This window comes from Musa acuminata, chromosome BXJ2-6, assembly GCF_036884655.1.
Source record: "Musa acuminata AAA Group cultivar baxijiao chromosome BXJ2-6, Cavendish_Baxijiao_AAA, whole genome shotgun sequence".
Lineage (NCBI taxonomy): Eukaryota > Viridiplantae > Streptophyta > Magnoliopsida > Zingiberales > Musaceae > Musa > Musa acuminata.
The window spans coordinates 41,906,834-41,932,456 of record NC_088343.1 but is presented as its reverse complement, the minus strand read 5'-3'; the positions used below and the strand labels follow the sequence as shown (position 1 = coordinate 41,932,456).

General features: G+C 37.3%; 2 protein-coding genes and 1 long non-coding RNA gene across 7 annotated transcripts; 1 reads left to right on the top strand and 2 right to left on the bottom strand.

Moving 5' to 3' along the window:
- Window positions 1–873: 873 nt before the first annotated feature.
- On the bottom strand, window positions 874–2,898 carry LOC135615679 (patatin-like protein 3). Its single transcript, XM_065114514.1, has 3 exons — window positions 1,987–2,898; window positions 1,524–1,586; window positions 874–1,441 (listed from the first exon to the last, which is right to left on the bottom strand). Exons 1-3 carry the CDS (start codon window positions 2,896–2,898, stop codon window positions 1,100–1,102), a joined length of 1,317 nt encoding a protein of 438 aa, XP_064970586.1. The 3' UTR covers window positions 874–1,099.
- A 59-nt stretch (window positions 2,899–2,957) lies between these two features.
- On the top strand, window positions 2,958–8,824 carry LOC135615680 (uncharacterized). The gene is made up of 3 exons (XR_010488112.1): window positions 2,958–3,369; window positions 6,504–6,917; window positions 8,376–8,824. It is a non-coding gene; the product is annotated as an uncharacterized LOC135615680 (long non-coding RNA).
- A 1,347-nt stretch (window positions 8,825–10,171) lies between these two features.
- On the bottom strand, window positions 10,172–24,886 carry LOC135615677 (vacuolar protein sorting-associated protein 53 A-like). Of its 5 annotated transcripts, XM_065114508.1 has the most exons (25): window positions 24,748–24,886; window positions 24,349–24,458; window positions 23,552–23,646; window positions 23,310–23,366; window positions 22,916–23,066; window positions 21,971–22,041; window positions 21,052–21,176; window positions 19,389–19,549; window positions 19,161–19,302; window positions 18,503–18,566; window positions 16,756–16,950; window positions 16,636–16,677; window positions 16,446–16,550; window positions 16,311–16,370; window positions 15,391–15,468; window positions 15,187–15,294; window positions 15,016–15,081; window positions 14,633–14,710; window positions 14,416–14,549; window positions 13,941–14,034; window positions 12,576–12,653; window positions 12,409–12,471; window positions 11,692–11,760; window positions 11,519–11,614; window positions 10,172–10,656 (listed from the first exon to the last, which is right to left on the bottom strand). In XM_065114508.1, exons 2-25 carry the CDS (start codon window positions 24,395–24,397, stop codon window positions 10,330–10,332), a joined length of 2,508 nt encoding a protein of 835 aa, XP_064970580.1. In that variant the 5' UTR covers window positions 24,398–24,458; window positions 24,748–24,886; the 3' UTR covers window positions 10,172–10,329. The 5 variants fall into 5 exon arrangements, with proteins under 5 accessions (XP_064970580.1, XP_064970582.1, XP_064970581.1 ...); XM_065114510.1 differs by lacking the exon at window positions 21,052–21,176 and having other exon boundaries at window positions 19,389–19,503; XM_065114509.1 differs by lacking the exon at window positions 24,748–24,886 and having other exon boundaries at window positions 23,310–23,406.
- Between the last annotated feature and the right edge of the window lie 737 nt (window positions 24,887–25,623).

Below are 25,623 nucleotides of genomic sequence, written 5' to 3'. Positions count from 1 at the left end.
AGAAGACTAAGGAGTTGTCATGGCATGTACATCACATGCCAACAGTATAACATCAGTGTATAAATGAAGAAGGAAATCAATGTTCCAGCACAAATTATATAGCTGCAGAAAGATCTGAGGGAATCCACAGGCTTCAATCATCTTGCAATTTTCATAATAGCAGAACATGTAAACCATATCAATCAAATGGCAGATGAGCTAAACAAGGTCATCAAGTTTGTTTTAATCTTTCATTAGATGAATTGCCAACAAATGATGAGCTGTTGTTACAGATTACAGAGTATCAAACAGTGATATAGATTCTCCCTGCACTTCATCTTTTAAGTCCCCACATGTTGGATTTGCACCTGTGGAATCAGAGGACCAAAGTTGACCAAAGGCAACTTGGGAGAAGCTTCCTTCACTCGTGCATTTGGCTGTGGCTCCTCCTCTGTCCAAGCTCACAAGTGCTTCGTACTCGTCCAAGCCTCATGAAAGTTCAAAGGTTGAGCCCATCAACAATTCATGGGTTAGAAAGGTGACTAACCTTGTTTTAAGTTGTGCATTAGGTGGTTAAGATTCGAGCCATAAAAATAACTTTTTTTGTCGAGTAAAACTCTCACTTAAAATTATAATTTTATTTAGATTATGCCTTGATATCATAGTAAGATTATTCTTATACGAGTCGAGCGATTAGAATTCGAGTCATAAAAATAATAGTTTTTTTATTAGAGTAAGATCCTATATATCGACCGTACTATACCGATAGTGTGCATTAATTTTGATCGATGAAATTAATGGGGTATACTGATGTTTTTCCTATGTTTGTTGATCAACAAGCAGGTAGATGAATCTGAACCAAAGTTGCAGACAGTAATGTCCAATAACACTATGATCTAGAAGTGATTTTTATGTTTGCACAACAACATCAACTAAGTCATTCGAAGAAGGATTTCGATGGGCATGACAAGCTGCGGTACGACCTGCACGATCCTTGGTCAACAAGGTCAACTCATACAAACTGACTTCCCATGTCAAATCCTCTACCAAGGAAGTCTGCAACACAAAAAAAGAGTTACAAGATTCTTGCCAACTATGTTTTGCTCTACTCTATTTCGATCTAATGGTCCGGAGAAGTGGATGTGGTCGTCGTCGACGTGGTGGTGGTGGTGGTGGTGACAGTGGTGGCGGTGGTGATGTTAGTCGCTGACGACGTCCTCGGGGTCATCACTTGCTTTACTACCACCGTCGGAATCGGGCTCTTCTTCCTCCTCTCCTCCTCCTTGATGAGCGCGCCCGAGAACCGGTCGAGCTTCTCGGCATTGGTCTCACCGGAGACCTTCTTCCCTCGGAAGAGCAGCGACTCCACGTTTCTCTGTGACATGATGTCCTCTGCTGCTTCCATCAGGTTCTTCGGATTCGCCATCCTTGGCGTGCAGTTTCCACACATGAATCCATTAGCCTGGAAAATTGAGTTCATCAGCTATGAACACAGCTATCTAATGGATGTGACGATTTGCTGTCAGCAGAAGTCGAAAGTGTACCTGGATGCGTACATAATTGCTTCTTCTGCAGTCTCCAAATGCCATTGCCACCGCTTGATCCACCTGATCAGATTACAGAGGAAGAACATACTTGATTTAGTATAAACGATAACAACATGCTGCATTGGATGTCAAAAATATTAGAAATATTGTAAATATTTTTATATATTTCTTTACGAACCATCTTTTTATTGTGTTAAAGACAGTGGCATATATGAAATTTTCTAATATTTGAAGGGATATATATGCTATATTATTTATTTTCCAAATTTTTTGTGTATATATATATATTATAAGGAACTTTAATGGAATAATATTTAGTTAGTTAGATAAAAGGTTAATCTGGACCGTCTAATCTTTTGATCACAGATTGTTTTGACGATAAGATCGGTGATGATTAGTTTTTGGACTGGGTTCGTTGGCCACTGATGAAAGACGCGAGAGGAGAGAGGCGTCTGCTTACCATGTCGGCGACGCCCTCGCCGGCGATCCTGACGAGCCCTGCGGTCCCCGCTGCGGAGGGAGCCACGGCGGAGGCTGCGAGGGAGACCACCATGAGGTCCTCCACTCCGGCGACGAAGGGGAATTCTTGCTTGTTGTGCAGCACGTGCGTCATGGCCGCCGCCGCGGGGTTCGCCATCGCCACTCCGCCGCCCGCCGCGGCGACTCGCGTCCGTCCGTCGACCGACCGTAGCTCCACCGCCGCGGCTCCCGCGTCGGCGCACGTGGCGGCGCACACCTCCCACACCCGGAAGTCGTACCCATCGGCCTCCACGGCGTCCGCCCGCGAGAAGAGGAACGGCGCACCCGTCGCGAGGTCGTAGCACGGTATCAGCAACGGCTTGATGGTGTCCCTCAGCGTCGCGTCGCCGAAGATCCGCCGGAGAAAACCCCCCGGTCGCCGGAACACCCCACGGAGGAAGCCCCTCTTGGAAGCGAAACCCCGGTCGCCCCGGCGGCGGCTCTCGGCGAGGAGGACCTGCAGCGCGTCGGCGGCAGAGAATAGGGGGCGGCCGTCGTGACCCCTGGTGAAGAGCATCGCGGCGAGGACGCCGCCGGCACCAGACCCAGCGGCGACGTCGAACATTTCGGTGACGGTGGCGGATGGGTCACCGGAGTGGCGGCGGAGGGAAGATTCGAGCCGGGCGAGGGCGGCTGCGGCGAGGAATGCGTCGGAGGGGCTGCCTCCACCATCGATGGACAAAATCCGGACCCTTCCTGCGGCACCCGCGGGGGTCCGGGGTGAATCAGTGGAGGAGGGGGAAGATGAGGAGGGGAAGAGGAGCTTGTTGTGGTCGTCGAGGCCGAAGAGAAACTTGCTCTCCAGGATGGAGAAGATCTCGTAGCTGAGCTTGTCGGAGTCCACAAACGCCATCGTTACCGGAGCGAGAACAAGACCAAACCGATGCGGACCGGGTTTATCTGAGACGGAAAGGAGGAGGAGGTCTCGACTTGGGGAAGCGAAGCCATACTCGCGTCGCTTAAATAGAGGGAGGACGCCGCGCAGGTTGTGGGCGTCAACACGGCGAACGTTAGCAAGGCCTCGTGGGGGTGACTCCCGTACGGCACCGTATCAACCGTTCGATGAGATACGAACGGTCGGGATCGGAGACAAGGGTATGTGCCACAGAAAGTGGGAGGAAAGTGGGGTGTGCTGAGTTCGGGTCGGCGCAGGGCATGCGGCGAGGAATAGGCGAGGAATTGAGACGGGCTCGCACGTGTGGGAGCACTCCGGGTTGTGCGGCCACCGACGGTATCGGTAGGGTCGCCCTGGTGGTCGCAGGATGGAGATGGGATGGCTGAAGGCCGGTCTCTACAAGAAAAAAGAAGAAAACAATATAAAAGGGTAAGTTCGTCCTTATATTTCTAATTACTTGGGGTTTAATAATTATCCTGGCATTTCATTTCTCGTGAAGCTGCCTAATTTAGTTATTTTGTATCTTTATTCATAGAGATACACCTTAATGTCTTCTATAATAATATTGTTGCTGTTGTTGTTGTTGTTAATGTCTGTGATTCTTATCTTTATGATCCATCACAAATGTATAGGATCCAGAAGGGTTAAGTTAGTGTTTGGCATCTTTATAATATAAATTTATCTTTTGTTTGTAAGGTAGTTTTGGATTAGAACAATTAATATGGTTAATTATTCCGAAACTATGCAAGCTTTTACCAGCTAGCTTTGTTTAATTTTATACTATTAGAATATCTTAAGAGTAATTATAGACCTTTTTTTCACTTTCTTGATTTTGTCACAAGGTTAGAGGAATTATAGGCTTTTCATGCTCAAATGGTGAAATTGCAATCTTTACCTGTGGTCACTGAGTGTACTGAATTTTGGCATTAATCATATGAGTTGGTAAGGGGTTTGTTCTTATTAGTTTGGAAGCTGCTGGGTTTTGGTCTTCACTTGTTGGAGGGTTGATGGGGAGCAAAACAACAAGGACTCAGTATAATATGGCATCAAGGATGCATCCAATTCTTAGTACTTCACCCCTCTCAACTTCAAAGGATAAAGCAAAAGAAAAAAAAAAAACTTCACCAACCATGATCCATAGAGTGCATGTTTTTAGCATGCAAGAAATTGGTCCAAATTATATCTTATGCACCCTTTGGCATCCAAACGACTTTCACTTCATATACCTATAACATATGATCAGACTTTCTGATATTGTCGATTAATCCCTGTTCTATATATGCTGCATTAAACATGTGGTTGGGTGTTAGGTTTATGTATATCAATTAAAGTTTAGTAAGTCTCCTCTTGTTGAGTTATAGTTGGATGAATGAAGGGTTGGTGCAGAGCATGGTGTGATAAAAAATGAGGAGGGGAAGAGCTTCTTGGGACCAACCACTTAATTCCTCAAGAACTTGTCTTGGCAGCACGCAGGGCATGGACTTGTTAATTAGCCCTACAAGATAATGTAGATATCAATGTCTTTCTAACAAGTTGCATCTCTATGTTTATGGCTTCTTCCTGCATGAACCCTCCGACCTCTCTTTTATTTTTTTTCTGTCTGAAGAGTTCTTCAGTTAGTTATCTATTGCTGACATGAAATTGTGCTTCATCTTTTGTTTATGCATCTCATGATGAAAGGGAGAATGTCATTTAAGGTTCTTCTGTAATCAATAAAAGCTTAGCTACTCTTTCACGCAAAGGTTGGTGCTGGGCTTTACTAGTGCAATTAACTAGCGAATGAAGAAACTCCTATGACTTGGTACTCATGGCAGGTGTGGAGCCAGTAAGATAATAACAAGACACATCCTGGGATTGCTTTGAGTGTAGAACTAAATGAATTTATAATCATTGTGGTCTTACATTACAGCACTGAGCTTTTTTTTTTTTTTTTCTTTTGAGGAATAAGTCTTGATTTTATTACATTACAAAGGATGGACATGTTTGCACTCAAGGAAGGAGTTAAATGAGGATATCATTTGCTCAAGAGTGAGTGAGAAGAAAAAGAAAAAAGTTTTCTTGAGCTAAAAGGGAACAGAATGGTAGTCATCAATAGTGTTCTATGTCACACAACTTTTGTGTCCACCGACAATGATGCTTGTTATGGAGTTCAGATGTCATATGATGGTGCACATATACTGTCCACAGAACCGATCAAAAGTATGAGGACAAGAGTGCTAGGTAATGTAGCATGGCAATTGAAGAAGATTGTTCTTGGATAATTCCAAATGTATGAAGTGTCAAATCTGAGACAGGCATACATAGTGATTAAGCTGCTAGGTTAAAATTTTGAAGTTAAATTGTTGCCATGAGCATGACATAATTCTTAGCATTTTCCAGGCTAAATATAAGATACAGCATCAGATGAAATTTCTAAATTGTGATTGCAGATTACCACTAGAGGTAAAAAAAATTATTGAGTAATTAGGTATATTTTCTGGTACTTCACTACCCTTTATGATGTGAACAGTAGCAAGGTTTTAGGCTTGATTGGGTCAGATATTAACTTGGATGGCATGATATATACTTTAAACCGTAGTTGAACAAAAATTGCAACAGCTTAACTTTGTCTCTTCTACATAAACAAACCTTGGAAATGTGAACTGGTTGAAAAGAGAAAAGCAATAGGAGTTGCATTCATGTGCAGAATAGTCTAACCTTATCCTTATCAAAAACACTGCAAGTTGATGTCATTGAGAACTTTATTGTCTCATTTTCAAGCATGAGCATCCATTGAACACGACATCCTCTAGTAATTATTTATACAGAAGAATTGATCCTTTGAAAGTGACCTGTGTTTGCTTTCATGTAGGCAAAAAGCTCTATTATTCCTGCATAAATTAAACAAAGAATGTCCAACTCTAAGTTGATTGGAAAATAAATGGTAATCATAAACTGAAAATGACATCTGTTCTAACTGATTATAACCGGTACATGAGCAAGTATCTTTGGGAATTGCCACACAAAGGCACTTTTGGTCAATCGTTTTGTCCTGGTTTATGGTTCTCATCATGCTTCCCATAATCTGTAGCTTTGGTTTGTGTAGAATTGGCTTTTTAGCTCCTAATACTGTTGCTGGGTAATCAGGATATCATATCCACACCACTTTGTCCTGGACCACCACTTAGACATACATCTTCACAAAGCTTTTTGTTCCTCCCATGTGATTTCCTTGGATCACTCTCTAGTTTGTTGTGATTTCCATATATTTCACCTGATTGCATTACCTTTCTATTGCAAAAATTTCATCATTTACACTTTTGTACAGGAAGTTCCATCATATGTTTATTCTCCTGATTTCATTTGCAGAAATAAGATGTTCAGTATACCAATGCTACATCTGATAAAGAAATCAGAATAATCTCTCTCTCTCTCTCTCTCTCTCTCTCTCTCTCTCTGTGAGAACAATGTCCTGAGATGAAAATGATCCCAGAAGGATTAATTTATTACAATAGTTTAAGGCATCTGTAATGGATATATTGATATGCATCACAAGTCTAATATTGGTCAATTCTTACCCACAGTGCTCGAGAAATGTACCTTCACAGTGGATTACTTCTCATGCTGCATCAGAGGACCAGGTTATTGCACCACTTACACTATGGTGACTCCTCAATTATTCTCATGACAACCGTTCATCCAAGGCGGCATCGACCAAGCAATTCAATAGGCTGAGGAGGAAAAGGTGTAATTACAGCAAGCTCCAGGACATCATGTTTGGTTGTTTATAGCAGAGGGAGTTACTCCACCTTTCTCTGGTTTCTTTCTCTTACGCAATCATACCATTGCGAAATCATTCAGCTAATAAACCTTTGTCCTCACTTTCTTTCATCGACTTATCACAGCAGAATGATATAGCTATTCGACAGAGTGCATAAATGACATCTATGAGTCCTGCCACTGCCAGGCTTTCAGCAAGTTTGCTGTCCATCTTACAGGTTTGTGTCTCTCGAGGCTTTCTGACATTTTCTGAGATGTGGCATGAAGGTTAGAACTCCGCAAGTTATATAACATTTTAATCATTTTAATTGTTAAGGATCAGAATTTTGTCTGCTATATTTGCTTTCCATTTGGATTCTTTTCCTTTTTTTCTTTTTGATCTGAAAGCAACCTTCATTTCGATACTATGTTAAGAACTACAACAATTTTATCATTTTACAATGTTAGAAACTGTGTATATATACTTATTATTGAGGCACTCCATGTCCTGCATGATGTCCTTATTTTTTTTGGTTGCTAAAGATATGATTATTGGAACCCAATCTATTTATATTATTATTGGAACCCAATTGTATATATGCAGGTGAGTTTATTGCAAAAGATAAAGCTAAGATATAAAAGAGTTTCTGGAGGAGTATCAAAAAAAGAGACAGCAATACTATGACCTTTTCAGGGATTGACATATGTTTAGCTTCTTTCACCTATTATCCTTGCTAATAGGTGACATATGTAAGCTTACCCACTGTGCTTCACTTACTCCTCTTCTTTGATTATCTTTTTATTTGGTGGAACTCCTGTGATCCAAAACAAAATAACTACTTGATCTGATAGCTGCATCTTTTTTGATAGAACAAAGCTTTGTGGCAAAGAATGTTATAAACACTTTAGTAACTCTTTCGTATTGGTTTGCTTCACCTTCAACTTGATTCTATTTATTTGCATGAGGACTTTTTTTTTTTTGGTGCTTCCAAGATTTTTATGTTTCCTAGTTAGTTATCATTAAATTTCCAAGAGAAGTTGATGTCTTTTCCATATCTACATACAGCTGTCTTCATATAGCCTTGTGCCCCACTTGTAATTATCTTTTTCTTTTACTGGAGGCCCCTTCCAATAATTTGGTTGTTCTAGTTCAGAGAACCATGGCACCTATCAGGGAAGGAAGATGTGAATGTTTAGTAGGAGATGTACACACATCAATTATTAATGCAGTAAGAAGATACACGGATGTTGCATAGCCTTAATTGCAGTGGATGAGACAGCTCAGTTCTAGCTGGAACTGCTGTTTCCTAGATTTAGTCCCTTCAATGAGACCCTCTGGATTTTAGCCAGTCCTTCACCTGATCTAAAAGAAAAAGAACTTTCACTGCTCAGTCTGTTGTCTTGTTATTTTAGTTGTACGACTTGTATATGAATTAATCATTGCTGAAAGATCTGAATGTGCTTCGGGTTGATATTAACTACTAGAGTTTCTTCTTTCTCTTTCTTTGCTTTGTGATGTATACAATGATGACTCTCCTAACATGACAAATCAATAAAAGCCTTGTGCACTGAGTCATCCTTTTCTTATGGCCTTACAGCTAGCTATACAGGTGATCTATCATTGTAGGTGGTACTGTGTCAAGTCTGATGCATGGATTGACTGGCTATCTAACATGCAACGGTTTGATTTCTGACAGAAACATGGTCTGCGATGGCATCTGAAACAGGAGGATGAATGCATCATCAATGAATGATTGTCCAAAGTTACAGTTTTAACTGCTATGGTTGTCACCAACAAACAGTTGGTGAGATTTGTGACCTCTTCTTCCGCTGGAGCTCCAAAAGCGACTCGCTGTGGAGAATGCAGCAGCAGCAGCAGCAGAAGAAACTTGGCACAAGCTTAGACGACATGGGTCCCAAGATTTGCCATGGCAACTTCCAGGCCGTAGTCATCGGCTTCTTTGACCTTCGACATACTTGATGGTGTTGTCTTGCATTCCCATGTAATTTGAGTGGCGTGGTCAGTTGTCCTCTCTCTATGACCTGGTCAACTGGAGTCAATGCAGTGACCCGACTCGATTGGAACTGCAGCCGTGGAGGACAGACACTAACCAAGCATGTTTAGTTATCCGTGCACTGTTTACCCTGTGAAAAGTGTTGGGTCATTAGATTAAGGGCTAATTATATATTATCTTTATAGTTAGTCATCTACCCTTGATATTTTTAACATTATATTTATAATTTAAAAAATATTTAATCATGTTTTTCTTTACGTCATCGATTCTGTTAATGAAAATATCGCACGTATTATCATATACTAAAAAAATAATATTAAAATATGATTAAGAATATAATTTTGTAATGTTATTCTCATCGATATTAATTTTTTCTTTCATAATTTCTATGAAAGCAACAGTTAAGAAAATAATAGCTCTATAACAATCTATGGAGGAATAATAGCTCTATAACAATCTACGGAGAAAGTAGGATCACAAGAGAAATTCTTTTTATGGAGTGTTTTATTTTTCAACAACAAAACCCTCCGTAGATACAAAACAAAGAAAAAAGGTGGAGCAATTGAATAGTACTGTCTTATTTTATTTTCTAACAAAATCTTTCTCTTTCCATTAATTTTTTTCCCTTAGACGATAAGAATAAAATCATGAAATTATTAATGTTATTTTTCACATGTAACAATACATTTTATCAATAGAATCGACGATGTGAGAAGAAACATTATATGTTTCACTTTCGTAAGTATAAAGATTCTAATTAATTTTTAAAAAAATAAAAATTAAGATATTAAAGATAATTAATTACAAAAAATGTAATTTGAATTTTTGTTATATTTCCTTAGAGATTTATTTTTGGTAAATTATGAAAAAAAAAATTTAACTTTAGTATAGGATAAAATTGTCAAAAATTATCCTCAAAATTTTTGCATCATTTCACATCATATTACTTGTTTTAGTCCCCCAAACTATTTTTATCACAGCATAATGCCATATCAATATGCCCAACTATTCCTCTCTTTTTTTTTAATTATCAATAAAAAATAATTGGATTTTTTTTTCTTATAAAAATCTGTTACCAATTTCATAGGGTGAGATGTAATTATAATTTGTTTTCAAAATTAGGGAGATCTTTTTTATTTACATTTTATTTCTGTTCGTTAAGTTCTTTAGGGCATAAAAGTAGTAGCTAAATAAAATTGGCATCGAAAGTTTCATCATATGATTTAACCATCTATGCGACAACCATTATCATCAAACAAGTATTTGTATCAACATAAAACAAAAAAAATAATATTCAATATGGATCTTTGTTTTTTATTAAAGAAAAAAAAACTATACATCTCTTAGGTGACATGGCCCTAAACTAAGGTAGTCACAAACCAATTCCGTGTTAAACCTACTTACAACAGTTCGGAAGAATCAGCCAAAACATGAACTTAAAGAATCAGTCTGGCTCTTTGCATGGCACAGAACAAGAGTTGTCCGAGGAGAAACCCTAACTTCAAAACCACTCGATTACTACAGAAAGTTTACATGCAAAACGTTGTTAGGCTGTCTGCCCATCCATTAACACTAACAAACACTCTGTTCCCCAAAAAGATTTAAGAAGGAGACTTTTCTAAAAAAAAGCAATAGACTAAGGATTGAAGAGCTTCCTGAAAGGTCCATCTTTCCTGTCCTTGGCAGCTTCTGTTAACGCGAGGAACCTCTTGAAACCAGTTGTAGCAGCTCCCTTTCCAAGAGCTGCAGCCCGAGTGAGTACATCTTCTCGGGATGAAATAGCAGCAGAGGGAGCAACATTGATCGACAGAGTAGATGTGGCAGTGACAGTTGGAGCAGCTGGTGCTGATGGAGGAGCAGATGGGATGGCAACGGATGGAGCCACCACTGATGGGTGTCTGATTACAGTGTTGTGCTTGTTAAAATCATCAAGTATAGCTTGTTGGTCTGCTTTCTTCAAGCCCTGCAACACACTAAAACAGTAAGAAGTGCAACAAAAGCATGCACACTGGCTATGCAGGGATAACTATAGGCAACTAGTATACACAGCCTTGGCAAAACGATGTGTTTTGAGGTTTCTGTGTTGCCACTTTAAAATGATTAGAAAAAACTAAAACACAATTATGCTTGCCATCTTTACATCTGGCAATCCTCTTACAACAGTAATTGAATACTGTAAAGTTCTATTAGCAAAATAAGGAAAAAAAAAAGGAAGAGAAATTTATGCCTTATGATCTAACCAAAAATATCCAAAGGTGGTTTCCGAAACAACTTCTCTCAAATTAAATGAATAATGGTTAATTTTGCGATGTGTATTGCTCAAAAACAATGATATCCAAGGCCCATTTGTTTCACCGAAAGTGAAAAATCAGTGCTGAAGTGGAGTACCCGGAGTTCCAGTTCCTTGGAACAGTAGTTCCACAGTGCTTGGTGGTTCGAAGTTGCTTTTGGATAAAAACTGAAACAACAAAAGATAACCAACCATTTTCCCACTTTCATGTAAATGACTTCAGGGCTCTTCCCACAGTGATCCACTTTCAGGATCCTTTTGGATCTCCACTTTCAGTCTACTTCCAGTGAACCAAAAATTGGAACCGGGCCACTTCACCAAAATTCCATTTTGATGGTTTTCTTTGGCAAAACAAATGGACCCTTTTGAATTTTAGTCTCCAACAAACAACACATTTCTAATTCTTCATTAGTATGTTTCCTAACTTGGACTAATGCTAGAAAAGGACCTACGTGAACAAGCATAGTTAACTTTAATGTTCCTCAGAACTTTGGACAATCATACAAATGAGAAGCACAACATTTAAGAAAAGAACCTTCAGGTCCAGTATCCTCTGAAACTCAGCAGGTGTTCCCTCAGGAAGTAACGCTCGGTATGTACTTGCAACAGAATCGATTGGAGATAATATAACCTGTATAAAGCAGGTTGGTCCTTGAACTTCGGTATTTGCTCTTCAGGTGATAACCATGAGTAGGGTCAAGCTCATACCTTCAACAGCGCTTCAGCTTTACTCATTTCACGGCTAACAAATTTTGAATAGCTAGTAGCAACTGTTGCCTGTCAAAGGGCAATAATTAATCATAATAAGAACATGCAAAAGTTGGCAACAATTAAAGGAAAATATGCAAACAGCAACAGCTAATGAAGAACCATGAAAAGATTTAAAATATTTGGACCAAAAAACTCTTATATAGCCAATGATTTTACTTAATTTGCTAGCATAGGGCAGCGATTTGCTCCAGCATCAGAAAAAACACAAATAACATTAGTTGACAAAATATCATGAATAAATTTAAATTTTGAAAAAAAAAATTCATACACTTGACAATTTTACTTCTTGTGTAGCTTAGGACATCTCAATGCATGAGACTCCTGCCTTTGTGGAGGGTCAATTTACACAACTTACCATTGCAATAGGAAGGTCATTCACATTACTCAGTTCCTTGGTCACCCAGGACATGAAAAGTAATGTAACCATTGAGCCAAGGATTGCCCTCCTTTTTAGAAGCCACTGCTTATCTTTAAAATATCTTGGTCTCTTTAACTACATCTATGAGTTCTACCATGAACTAAGCCGCAGTTCAGATAAACAAGTGCATATATACCTCCGATGGTTATAGTCTCCTCTAACCTCATGATATTCAACTTGAAAAAACTTTAGAAGTCTAAATATGATAAACAAAAATTACTACGAATGCCAAGTACCTGCTTCCCTAAAGTAGGAATCTCCAAAAGAATTGTCTTTACAGCCTGAGTATCCAACAGCATCTAATGCATAAAGAATCAAAGTCTCCAAGTTACATTCAAATAAGAAGAAAAAAAAACTCGAGATGTCTTCTGTGTTTGTTTCCAGCCATCAAAATTCAACGGACCTGTTGTGCACCAGTTTCTGATATATGTTTGCATTTGAAAATATTGAGGAAAAATCGAGGGCCAAGAGATGCCGCTAGCTGGAAGTATTTTCATTTTGCAAGTTATCAGAAAAATAACAAAAACAGGAAAAGAACAATGTAATACAACAACAACAATAAATAGTAATTTCTCAACTATTTGGGGTTGGGTAGAAAAAGATCAATGTAAATATAAAATGGAATAGGCCAGGAAGAATTTCAACTCCAGCTCCTCATATAAACAGCAATTGGCATAACTATTCTGAGAAGAGACGAACTAGTCAGCAAGAGAAAATTATCACTTTACTTCGGCAAGCAACCATGCAATGGCTTCCATGGAAAGAGGCAAATTAATCACTGGGGTAAAACCCAGGTTGTTGATTTTAGACATTGGACCCCCCATTCATCAGCTTCAGCATCCATTAGTAAATCAAATATTAAAATTCTCCAAATCTAGCTTCCAAACAAAAAAAAAAACCTTCTGAATTGAAAATAAATTAAACCTCCAAAGTTAATTTGTAAATTTGACCATGTCAGTTGCATAATTTAGCTCACTAGTGGAGCAATTGTATGAGGAAATCCTAGAAAGTGTCTAGGTGCAAATAAGAAATGATAAGAATTGTTATGGGAAGTAAGGTTTTAAATCTCAATCCAATATCAATACCATTCCTGGGGCAGAGTGTACCATGTGTCGGTACGCTCCCATGCTGACTAATGCGTCCAGCCAGGGAAGGAGAGGAGAATTGGAATAGGGAGAGAAAGAGAGAAAAGAGGGGAGAAGTGGAGGAGAAAGACGAGGAGGAGGAGGAGGAGGAGGAGGCAGACGAGGGGGAGAGAAGGCTGCAGTAGCAATACATAATGAAGGAGGAAAAGGTGGCAGTAACAATGCAAGGAAAAGAAAAAAGTGACACAAGGAGAATGAGGCAGTGGCAACGCAAGGAGAAGGCAGTTATTTGCCCTAGCGTGGACAAGAGGAAGAGAGAAAAAATGGCATATGTATCTATTAAGACTCGGGACTTAAAAGGAAAGACCTTGTGCCATAAAATTACTGGCCTTAAGCCCAATCCATAAGCTTATCGGGCGATAAGCAGTGTCTCAAACTAGAACAGGCAATTTTGCCCGATCCATGTACCAGTTTGGGCTTGCGGAGGTAAATACCAGCTCTACTAACAGGTTTAATCAAATTAAAAACCATGCAAAAGGTGTTAGCATCTTTGAGACACTATACAACAAACAATGCAACTAAGAACAAATATCACAATAACATTAGTTCATGCATCTAGGCTGGCACCATATTAAGTATTTCCACAGGGGAAGTAGTTCATGCATCTAGGTTTAAAAACTTACCTTGTCCAAGAAAAACTGAAAGTAAGTGGTAGACAGTAGACTACCGAGCACAGGAATGCTACTGGAAAGAATAGAATTGATGCCATTGACATACCTGCAAACATCAGAAGAATCTTTTGATGATTGAAATATAACATTGACTAGAAAAGAATAATGAACAGCTTAATAAAATATCAATTTATGCTTCTATCAAAACATGTTCAAATGTTCAATACTCCAACTTGAACCACCCAGACACCTTTCTGCTCAACAGCATACATTCATAGGTATGATTTAACGCGAAAGAAGATTATATGGGTTTGGTTCTAATTGTTCAAAAGAAGAGCATGGATTTGTGAGCCTCAATACAATTGATCGGTAAAATGTCTAATTTTGATGGATAGCAGCAAGATAGTGCCTGGTGATCATCGAGGAATCACATTCATTTCAAATGTAGAAATTAAATATTAAAGAACTAAGACTTCAGAGTTTTTACTCTGATTGGTCACCAACACTTTCAAGAGTCGCCCAAGGAACTCGTGTCATTGCAGTCATCTCAGCATCAAATTTGGTCTCAAGCCCATGCACTAATGTTACTAATGCTTTTGTAATCACTGCTGAGAACTCATCCTGCATAAATTCAAAATGCACACCCATTTAAAAACTCTTAAAAGGTTTAAAGGAACTTAGATATAGGATATGAGATTTATTACCTGAACTTCTGACATATCCACATTGTCTGCAAATGAAGGATCAATTATCTTCGAAATGTTTTCAGCTAGCTCGCCAGACTGTCACAGAAACGTAAAATAATGTTAACTTCCATTACTGACGGATGGAAAATAATAACTCATAATTAACAGATTTTTTTTTGGACAATGAAAAGGACTTACTGTGATAATTGACAAATCAAGAAATTGTTGGAAGAACAATACTATGTAATAGGCATAACTAATGGTTAATCTTTATCCTATTTCACAAGAGAATCCAATTTCTCAATCCAAGAGTACAATAGTTTGACATTCAAATTTCTCTCTAGAATTCATCTAATACAAAACTTATCCTTGAAAAATTTGAAGTACTACGGCCAACTTACAGTTTTATGGCAGTACTCCGCTGTATTGACAATGTAGCATATCATTCTCTCATCTCTGTCAGATGTCTGCCGTTATTGTTATAAAATATAAGTGTTACATGTCAAAGTAAAGTGAAACTAGATAAATTAGTCATTCATCTACAATAATAATTAGAAAAACATGGTGATGACCTTGATCTGCCCATCTGTTCCAGTAGCAGCTGCAACAATCCCTGTACCACCTTTAGGCAATCTAGCATATAGCTTTGTTGCATATGCTTTCAAAATTCTTTGAAATACCTACTCAATTCAAGATAATAAGTAATATACCTCGAACAATGATCCCTTTGGGCAATCCCAGCATTATATGATGATTAAATATGAATAATTATGTACCTCAAACAAATTAAATAAAGTCTGACTCTTCGTTAAGGCACTGCATCGCTTTAAGCTTCTCCTTATTATCAAGAATAACTGCAGCATTGAACAATTCCAAGTGAAACAAAGAACATCTAGAAAATAATCTTTATTAAACTTCATTTAAGTACAAAGGTTTTAAGGCAAGAAAATATAATTTTTGTTGAAGCAAAGAAAAAAAAGTATGTTCACCAATCCTTTGTGATAATCTCTTCTCTCCCATCCTCAACTCATATGGGTCAAGGCAAGGTTTTAAATCTTAGTTCCGTACCACTACCAGTCCTTGGATAGATGGATACGACCTTGCTCAGGCAGAATGTAGAGTTTCAAATGATCAGCTGAAATAGATTTAATTCAATTACAAACATATCATATAGACATATACAATAAAAAATGGGGTAACCCTTTTTCCCTTCCTGGACCATTTAGACCAAAAACAGATTTTATAGGGCACTTACTGGCCAAAATATCTCATTGCCAAATCTCTTAGTGCTGGCATGACACAAGCACTCGTGATGGTAATCCTTGATGTCACAGATAAAACATTGATGACTTTTTATGTTTTATTTTCCTTTAGGTTTAGTCAGACACTAAATTACTGCTTGAGAACAGATTTGAAGGAAGCAAGTTTTGTGATTTTAGCTCCCATCACAAATTCATGAACTTAACTTTATCTGCAGAACAAAATGATATAGCTATAAGAAACAAGGTTAAAGGAATATTAATATCTTCTAGACATCAATAACCAAAAAAATCAACCTTTCTGCAGATAATTTTCTGAAGCAGCCTATGAGGACTAAGTTAATTTACAATCTCAGCTTCTATAACACTGGAAGCATGCATGGAATTTTTCACAATAAGACAATTCTCATAACAGAAAATATAACATTACATAATACCTGCATGCTACTTGACAAAATATTTGTCTGACTTCCCTCCTCAGTTTCCCAAGTTTCTTCCTATAAGAAAACATATTTCATAATTACATGCCAGTATGTGACAGAACAACACATGAAATTAATATTTTTAACAACCTGAACAAGTTTCTCCAAATGCTCCATTAGTGTTTTCTCCTCTAATTCTATGTAAACTGTCAAATGTGATTCAAAGCAAGAAGAAACAATTCCACGAAAGTTGAACTGCAAAGGCAGGATGGATATCAATATCATATTTGCATGATCTCACATGCAAGTTAGATATCACACAGGAAACTAAGATACTTACTCCAGCACCATGAACAGATAAATCTCTCTGTTTGTCAATTTCCTAAAAAAGTAGAAACCAGGAAGCTAATTACAATAGGAAGGAAAAATTTAAAAGAACCTGAAGTCATTTGGTACATACTGCTTCATCTCCGCCATGTTGCACAGCAAGCTTCTTTTCATATTTTTTACGTATATCCAAGACAATTTGCTTGTTGCTTTCCCCCAAACCAGTTTCTTCGACGTCACTACCAAGTTCTTTGTCATGAGTGCTCGCAGTTCCTCCACTAAATTTTTCTGCCATTTCTTCCTCAAACTCAAGGGTCCGCTGCAATGCCTGAAATGTGGAAAGTAGGATCATAATAGTTTGCTTCTGAACCAAAAACAAAAGTTCTAGATTAAAAATAAAAACAAACCAAAACACAAATAAATAACAAAATGTCCCATTTTACTTGACCTGTTTCCAAGCAATTTGTTACATTTTTTTTGTTGGACTGGAACAACAACAGCCATAACATTTAGATCATTTGGGGTTGGCGACATGCATCTTTGTGCCATTGAGCTCTGCGTAATGCCAATATCTTTAGTTTAATCAATAATAATCAAATATTTTTATTATTTTTATCAAAGTCTTCTTAAGACTTCATTTATCTCGCCTCACATTACTAATCCTAATCAACTCAGTCATCTAATTACACCATCTATAGATCTCCTTCGAACATGTTCATATTATCTTAGACTATTACACATTGATTTAGTCTCACCTAAGAAGTGGAAAAATGAATGCATTTGTAAATATAGGCTAGATGACCTACTATCCTCAACTTGCACTTGTGCATTTTGGACAATGTAGTTTCACGTTCATCAAACTAATAAGTTAATTCTCTCTTTGAGCTAGAATTTTTGACAATTGGGAGTAGGACTCTTGCTTCTGGTCATTGAACATATTTACTTCAATTACTGTTTTGTAGACATCCACTTTTCTGGAAGGGTAGATCAAGTTCGTAGGTCCTGACAGTTTCTCATTGTTGCACAGTCTTGCACATCATTCATCAATTGTTCACATCTAAGTTGTGCTGCAAACTACCATGTGCCCAATATGTACTGACAGAAACAGTTAGTCAACATCTATAGATTCTATACTATGCGGCCAGCTTTCCATACCCCTCAACCACTGATGTGTGTTTTCTTGTATGCTATGTTTTCTTCCTAGATTAGGAAATTTTTTGTACAAAAATAATTCCTCTTTCTGCCTGACATGAACCGTCTTTGATTTCCTAGATTAGGGATTTTTTCACAAAAATAATTCCTGTTTCTAACTGACATGAACATTCTTTGATTCTCCCGAGTACAAAATTTTGCATTCTAAAAATGTTTGATGTGGTTTACCAGGAGATCAAAATTGTCCTTAATCAGATAAATCTGAATAATATACAAACAAAGAAAGAGGTGGCTGACAGATTCCCCCATAGCATTGACTAAATACTAAATAGTTAACTATGTCAAAATCATGCTCTTTCCTGAAAAGCTATTTCAGGATCTACTACAGTTAGGCATAAAACCGAGCATCAAACAATATAAAGCAACAAGGAGAAAGAGATAGTTCTCTTTGTTGACTAAAGTATCATTTATAACAGAATTGCTTGATGCAGGGTTGACAATGAAACAATAGCATCATTTAATGTCTGTCAGAAGCTTCTCTGAACATTGACGGTTAAGATGTACATAGATAACAAGATAATCTAATTTGATAAAAATCCTTTTTGTGCTACAAACAACTTCAAACCTTTGCAAAGTTCCACAAGTTAATGGGACATTAAGTATATTAAACTATTAATCACAAATAAAAAAGCATAGCCACAATGTAGAAAAATAAGATGAAGAATTACCAATAAGAGTGTTGCAACATCTGGTTTCTCTTTCAGATTACTGAGAATATCCATAATCTGTGTCCTGAAAAATTAGATACGTCAAATTATCTTGTTCAAGATGCATGCATTATCTTCCTTGAATATTGGCTAAAAGTTGACAAACAGAAGCTAATATGCACAAAAGGTCATCATCTATTGTCACTGAAAGGTTGCACTGTGCTCCCTGATAACTAAAGTCTAGAACTTTAGAAGCTATTAACCTACTCATATGAGAATCAATTGTCTATTCAAATAGAATATCTGCCCTTAAACCCTAACATGACATTGATTTAAATCTCCTTGAAGAATAAATGCTCAAGCTTTGAGCTAAAAATCTTTTCAATTTCATATGTTATCTTATTTCTACTGAAAAACTTGGCTTTATTTTTTTCTTGAAAGATATCATTACAAAATGTTTGAGTTGATAAAAACCACTTAGGTTTTGACTGCAATAGATATGTCCAAAAAATGTAGAATTGTGTAATGCAAAATTTTAATTTCAGTCAGAGAAACTCTTGTTTTGTGTCGAAAAAGACAAGAAAGGTCAAAGTTAAGATCAATTCAGGAAGAATTTGATGCCAGAGAAAAAAAGACATAGAATAGGTTGAGGTGCAACATCTGATCAAGTGTCACAAACCTTGTTAGCTTACAGAACTGGATGCACAGAAGATAGTCAACATGCCAAGCAGAAGGAAAAATTTTCCAAATTTCCTCATTTGTCCGCAACCGACGCTTAATCCATGCATATCTCCTTTCAGTCTTATCCAGTTTTGCTAGTTCTATATAAAAGTGACAAAAGAAACCAATTTCATGATCAGTAAAATGTAGATGGGAGAAGAGCTCAAAACAACATGAATTAAGTAACCTGCTCCCTCAAAGATTTGACGATATGAAGTCAGCTCCTTATTGCACAAGTTTCTTACTAGCTCTTCCCTTACAGATGGCTCCAACGCATCAACAACCAAGCAAGCATCTGTCAACTGTTGCAACAAATTAGTTTCTTCTGCCTCTTTTCCAGTTCCTAAGCTGCAGATTGTTGTCAACAATTACTTAAATAGTCCTCTAAATCAGTGAAATTGTACTAGGTCATTCTCAATTAAAAGATATGCTAGACATGGAATTCAACCAGAAGCTCGAATAAGGCAACCCAAAGACTAGAAAAACTAAAGTTTGCGTCCGTATTTTGCAGTATATTGCAAGAGATTTACAAGACTAGGAATCAAATACTTGTTTTGGCTTAATCTTCTTACTTTTTATTCCTGCATTTTGAGAATTACTATCATAATCAGTAAGCTTTGTCATAGTTCTTCAAATCTTTTTCACTTCTTTTCAATAAAAGATACATCCTGAGTCCTGATATAAAACCCTTAATTATCCTTTTTTCAAGTCTTTCAAATCCATGTTAAGTTTTCGAATCTTACAATTCCTTGTGAAAGTCATACAACTCATACTTGGATTCTATCATGAAAAAATCTGTTCTGGATTTCCTTTCTCCACTTCACAAAACTCAACATAAGACTAATTATGTGTATCTCAAAGCAAATGCATGAATTATGAATTACACAACTAATTAAGATTGTTCCATGGAGTTATGAAAACTGGAACGGTGCTGCAAGGTGCTGCAAATTGATCAATGTCCTTATGAAGTAGACGTTTGGCTTGAAATTAATGAGTAAATGGGGAATATTATCTGATAAAAGATTGAAATAGCTGTACACACCTACACACCCACAAGAGTGGATTAGACCAGGCACGTGAGCCACCGCAATCCAGTACAAATTAGCAGGTGTGCCTTATAGACACTTGCTGTTTTAATATGATTAGTGAGAATCAGGTATTGGATCTTTCTGACTTATTTAATTGCTGCTGCTTATTCTAGACTACTGAAGAGCTAGCAAACCTTACAAAAATCAGCTAACTTTTCCTTGTACTCAGAGCAATTGGACTATCTTTGAGTAGTTGTATGCCAGTCTCCTACATCATGACACAAAGTATTGAAGTGCTGAACTGAAACATCAACATGTTACATCTAGGATCACCCCCCAAAAAAAAAATAAAAAATTAACACCCTCCAGCTTTGGACCGTGTGGTCAGATTCTGGTCCATGGTCGAACTAGCGTTTGAAACCATGATAGTAACTCATGCTCTCATGTCTATTCAAAATGTAGGCTTGTACTAATCAACACAAACTTTGTGCCAAGCTTTGTTAGCAACTAATGTGATAACCACCACATAGCATGGCATGTTGTGACGAGAAAATCTTTGATTCAATTTTCCCATTTATCATTCTTCTAAAAACATTAAAATTGAGAACTCGGAACTAGAAAAGGCTCAAATCCCAATGAACATAAAGATGTAAACCTTGATCTTGTATGTTCTAGTCATAGAATGATTTGACATTCAACCCAATATCTAATTTGTGATATCCCTATACATTACATAGTATTTCTTCAAGTTTTTTATGAACAAATATATAAAGTGAATATCAATAACTTCAATAAAATTTCCTGAAATCTATTAACAACTACCTTGAAAAGTCTGAGAAGACATGGGACTTGAGTATTTTCTTGATGTTCTTGAACTTATCTCTGAGTTCGGATATCTTTGGTACATCCCTATAAGTTTCAAAATGACTGCATAATTGGTTTACTGCCTGGAAACATGCCACAACTTCTATTAGCAGTAATGTTGGCATTCCACATTATGATTTGACAGCTGCTAGTGAAAAAATCAAGAGCAGGTAAAATAGTGAGTTTATGATAATCCTAAATACATTTTGCAGAAGAATATTGGTTGTAAATTCAGAAACCAGCACTTGTAGTCAGATAATAACACTAATTTTGAAATTACACTTGACAGAAACATATATCAACATGGAAAACTTAAAAGAATGACACCGTTGGTTGTTTCAAATAGTTAAATTTGCCCTTTTTTCTTTGCTATCATTAAAACTGTTTTTAGTTGAGTTGTATATGCAATGGACAATTAAGTCCATTGTGTCCTTTTGTCACTTAGTCTGGTAATTTAAGGCCCCAAGAATGTGGAGATGAGCACAAACTGCAACAAGATTTTGCAAATACAGTGCAGTTTTCATTTAAAGTTGGTGCCCATAGCATTCTTCTTAGCATTATCAAGTATTTCAGCAAGTTCATTCTGAAAAATATATCAGTGAGAATCCATTAATAGGCTCATCAGAATAGTTAACTCTTGTGCCCATGTTGATCTATGTAAAGAGAGATGATATTTCAAATTTGATCTCAATATTACCATCAAAAACAGTATTACCCTACCAATAACAAATATTGAAGTTTCCATTAGTCAATGGTTTTAACTCTTGACAAAGAATGCATTGTACAACCTAAATAAAGATTAAACAGAGAAAAAACTGATACTCTATCAAGCACAAGTCACCATTTCAAGAATAAACATTAAAATTTGTTATTCTACCTCCAACTGGGCAGCAGCCTCCTTATATTGGCGTTTTGAAGCCATTACTTGAAGTTGCTCAACAGCCGATACTGTAAGTATCATGTTTAATATAAACATAAGTAATCCATTTTCAGTAAGTAACTAGGATCTGCTAAGTCACATCATCAATCAGGTATCAGTAAATTCATAAGTAGTATTATAAAAGAACAAGCAAAAACTAATCACAAGGATTGAAAACTCCGTAAAGTTAGTATGGTCTTCCAACCAGTCAATGGATCATTATGATATGAAGGCTTTAATTCCGTTTGACTTACACAATCTCACAAAATTAAGACTATTCACATTAACCAAACATATGTAGTACAGAACAAGGTTCACAATTTTGTATACCAGTACTCAGTCAGGGCTCAAATCGGTACGATACCAGTCCAAGTGTTCATACTGCAAAAGAGTTTCAAGAAAAGTCTAAAGAAGACCAAAAAATAGAAAAAAAAAAAAAAAAGAGAAATTGCTCCATACAGAGCCAGTCCGCTTGTCAGTCCTCTATCAGACCAGTAGATATCGGACCATACTAGGCAGTATGTTGGTTTTTATGACCTTGGTGGTATCTACAATATAAATACTTAAGGAAAAAGAGAAATGGAGCACAAAAACAGAGAAAATAGCAATTTAAATGATATGTGCATGCTATATATTCTTGGATAAGAATGGAAGCTATGTTGTTCACACTCGGGCACTAGTCCTCGGGTATGGATATGCAGATATTTCTACAAAACAAATAGGCTTAACAAGAGGATAAATTGGATAAACAATATAGTAATGTAATATACAACTCTTTCACTTTCTCTTATATATACACTTGTAGACATTTCATCAAAATTCCACATATCAAGTAACAACTATCAAAGAAATGATAAGTGAAAAAAGAAATAACTAGCAAGAGGTAATGGTATAAAAACTAACCTAGCATAGTAAGTCGATGAAGCACTGTAATTGTGATTGTTATATGTTTCTTTGCACAGTCTAATTTCTTAATATCACGACAGATTTCTTGAACCATGGTTTCACTTTGTTCAGCCTTTGTTTTTATTTCGTGTATCTTGTGCATAAGCTCCTGTTTACCAAGAGAAATGGACTTCAGGAGAGGAATAAATATTTAACAACAGTGACCATCTTCAAGTCCCAAATGATTTTCAATTCCATTTCTTAAAAATATCACAATGCCATAACTACAAGGATAATACAACAAAACATCCCTTAATAACATTTGCAAGAACAAAGATGTCACCATCTGCCTCACTTCATGTTAGGAAATACAAAGTTATCCAAGTAAGAATGTCGAAGGAGGAAAAAGGACCTGAACAGCATGTGTTGCAGCAGCAAGATCTTCCTTGGCTTTTGTGCCAGAGTTACTCTGCACGTGCATAAATATGAACCCCATTGGTATCATTCCCCTAAAACAAGTTATATATAATCATACCAGATTGCTCAAATGACCATGGAATGAACCCCATTGGTGACTACTGAAGAATGATAATGGTGTAGGCTAAAAAAATCAAGAGAAATAGAATTTGGGAGGACAACAAAGGTAGGCAGGACCTGTTGTCGGACTGCAACCAATATACTGGCATCTACACGGCGAATCTCGCTTTGTATCTTTTGCATAAGTGGCTCTACCCCTGATAATGATGCTTCTGAATATCCGAGATGGTTCACAAGGTTAGAATTTCAGAAAATTGATTTCTTTATAAGACTTTGTGATATTAAAATACTTTCCATAAATTGAATTACTACAAGATGGGACACAATGTCAGCTATAGAACTTATCAACAAAATATTTGGCAATTATATGTCTACTGAAATTGAGTCATAAAATAAATGATAAGCGTTCTAAGTCGTAGTTCACTAGTTTGCATAATAAAAATGCTTGCTAACAATCAAAAGTAGACCCACATATGAGTCTAAGTTAGTGGTATTGTATATCATATATCTTGCTGGTTGCTCTGGCATCTAGTTCAGCACAAGCAGCTAGATCCTAAACATAACAATTAAAGGACTATTGAATACGGAAACTTTTCAAATTCTTATGAAGTGTTGCACAGAAACATCTTTGAGCTCTGATCCAAAACTTAATTTCTTGAATTTTTTTAGATCAGATTTCTTCAAATTCATGGACTCTTATTCCAGTTCATTAACGATATAATGCATGACCTTGAAAGTTACAGGGATTTGTATCGACGTGGTTTCACCTTTGCACGAATAACACCAAGAAAAGACCAGTAAATTAAGAGCAGCACTATAATTCCATAAATTTATAAATTCGTTGTGCACAACAGGATTCACGGTCGAAAACAAGAACCCAATGCTCGAAAGAAACAAGAGACGATCCACCATACCAGTCGGAAACATCTGGTTGATGTACTCCAAAGCGCTGGACTTGTCCATGTCTCATCAAATCCTGATCGGCTCAACCCCAGTTACACTACCCAATCTGAAATAACACGGCCTGAAACAGAGGAGGTTCCGTATTCAAACAAAAACTCAAGATTTCGTCGTATCCAACTAGAATGAATGTCGGTAACAAAAGAGCAACCAAAAAGGCTCAGTTTAAGCAAAATCTACAGCATCCCACGAGATCAACAATGCTTTCCATTGCGACGGTGTCCGAATCGCTCAGATCCAAGGTGAAGGGGATGGTTTAATAAGGGTCTGGGGAATCCAAGACTCAGGGATCAAGAAGAACCCCAAGGACTGGCCGCAGATCGAGATCGAGGCGGCATGGAGAACCGGATTACCTCTTCTTTACCGGCAACGGGAATCTGGGATCGTCGTCGCGGTTTCCTTCCTTTCGAAGAACAAAGAGAGTATCTCGAAGAGCTGTCGCTTCCGCTGTGATAAAGCTCCGGAACAACGGTCCGATAAACTTTGGTTCACAATCCGACCGAACCGGTATCTCGGTCAGATCCGGTCCGGTCGAGCCAATACCGACCCCAAGTGGCCAAGGCAGACACAAAAAAAAAAAACGAAATTTAGGATTTTTGTACATATTTATACTTATAAATTTAAATTTAGTGTAAATATATTTATAATCCTCTGGAAACTAAAAACTCATGTGAATATATATCTTTTAGGTTAATTATTATCATATAATTTAATGGTAATGACATATGGGGATAAAATCCCTTTCAGTTATAGTTAATTTTTATTAAATCCCTTCATCAGTTATTGAAAGGCAATAGTGATATGGAACCCTAAATATCAGTCGGCCTGTGACGAAAGGAATGACTTCAAAAATGGATAAGAATAAGCGCTAAAAGAAGTTCTAAATGAGAGAATTCTGACCTCTCAAATATTATCAGAACTCCACTGGAAGAAGGTGGTACTCCATTCAAAGTTGCTGTGCAGTTAACACACATTCAAGATAAATGGAGTGCCAAAAGCTAGCAAAGAACTTGTAAGAAGTGGGTTGGGCAAGAGTCAAGTGATGACAATTTGAAACATGTCGGCAAGCTTGTCTCTCAAAAATGTCATGTCAGCTACTCCATTTGACTCAGTAGTATGAAAACTTCACATGCAATACCAAAATAACTACAACTCCCAACAATGTCTTTGGACAAAGTGTAACTAGTTCTTTCATGCATATGTACCAAGAGGCAAGCTAAGATCACCAG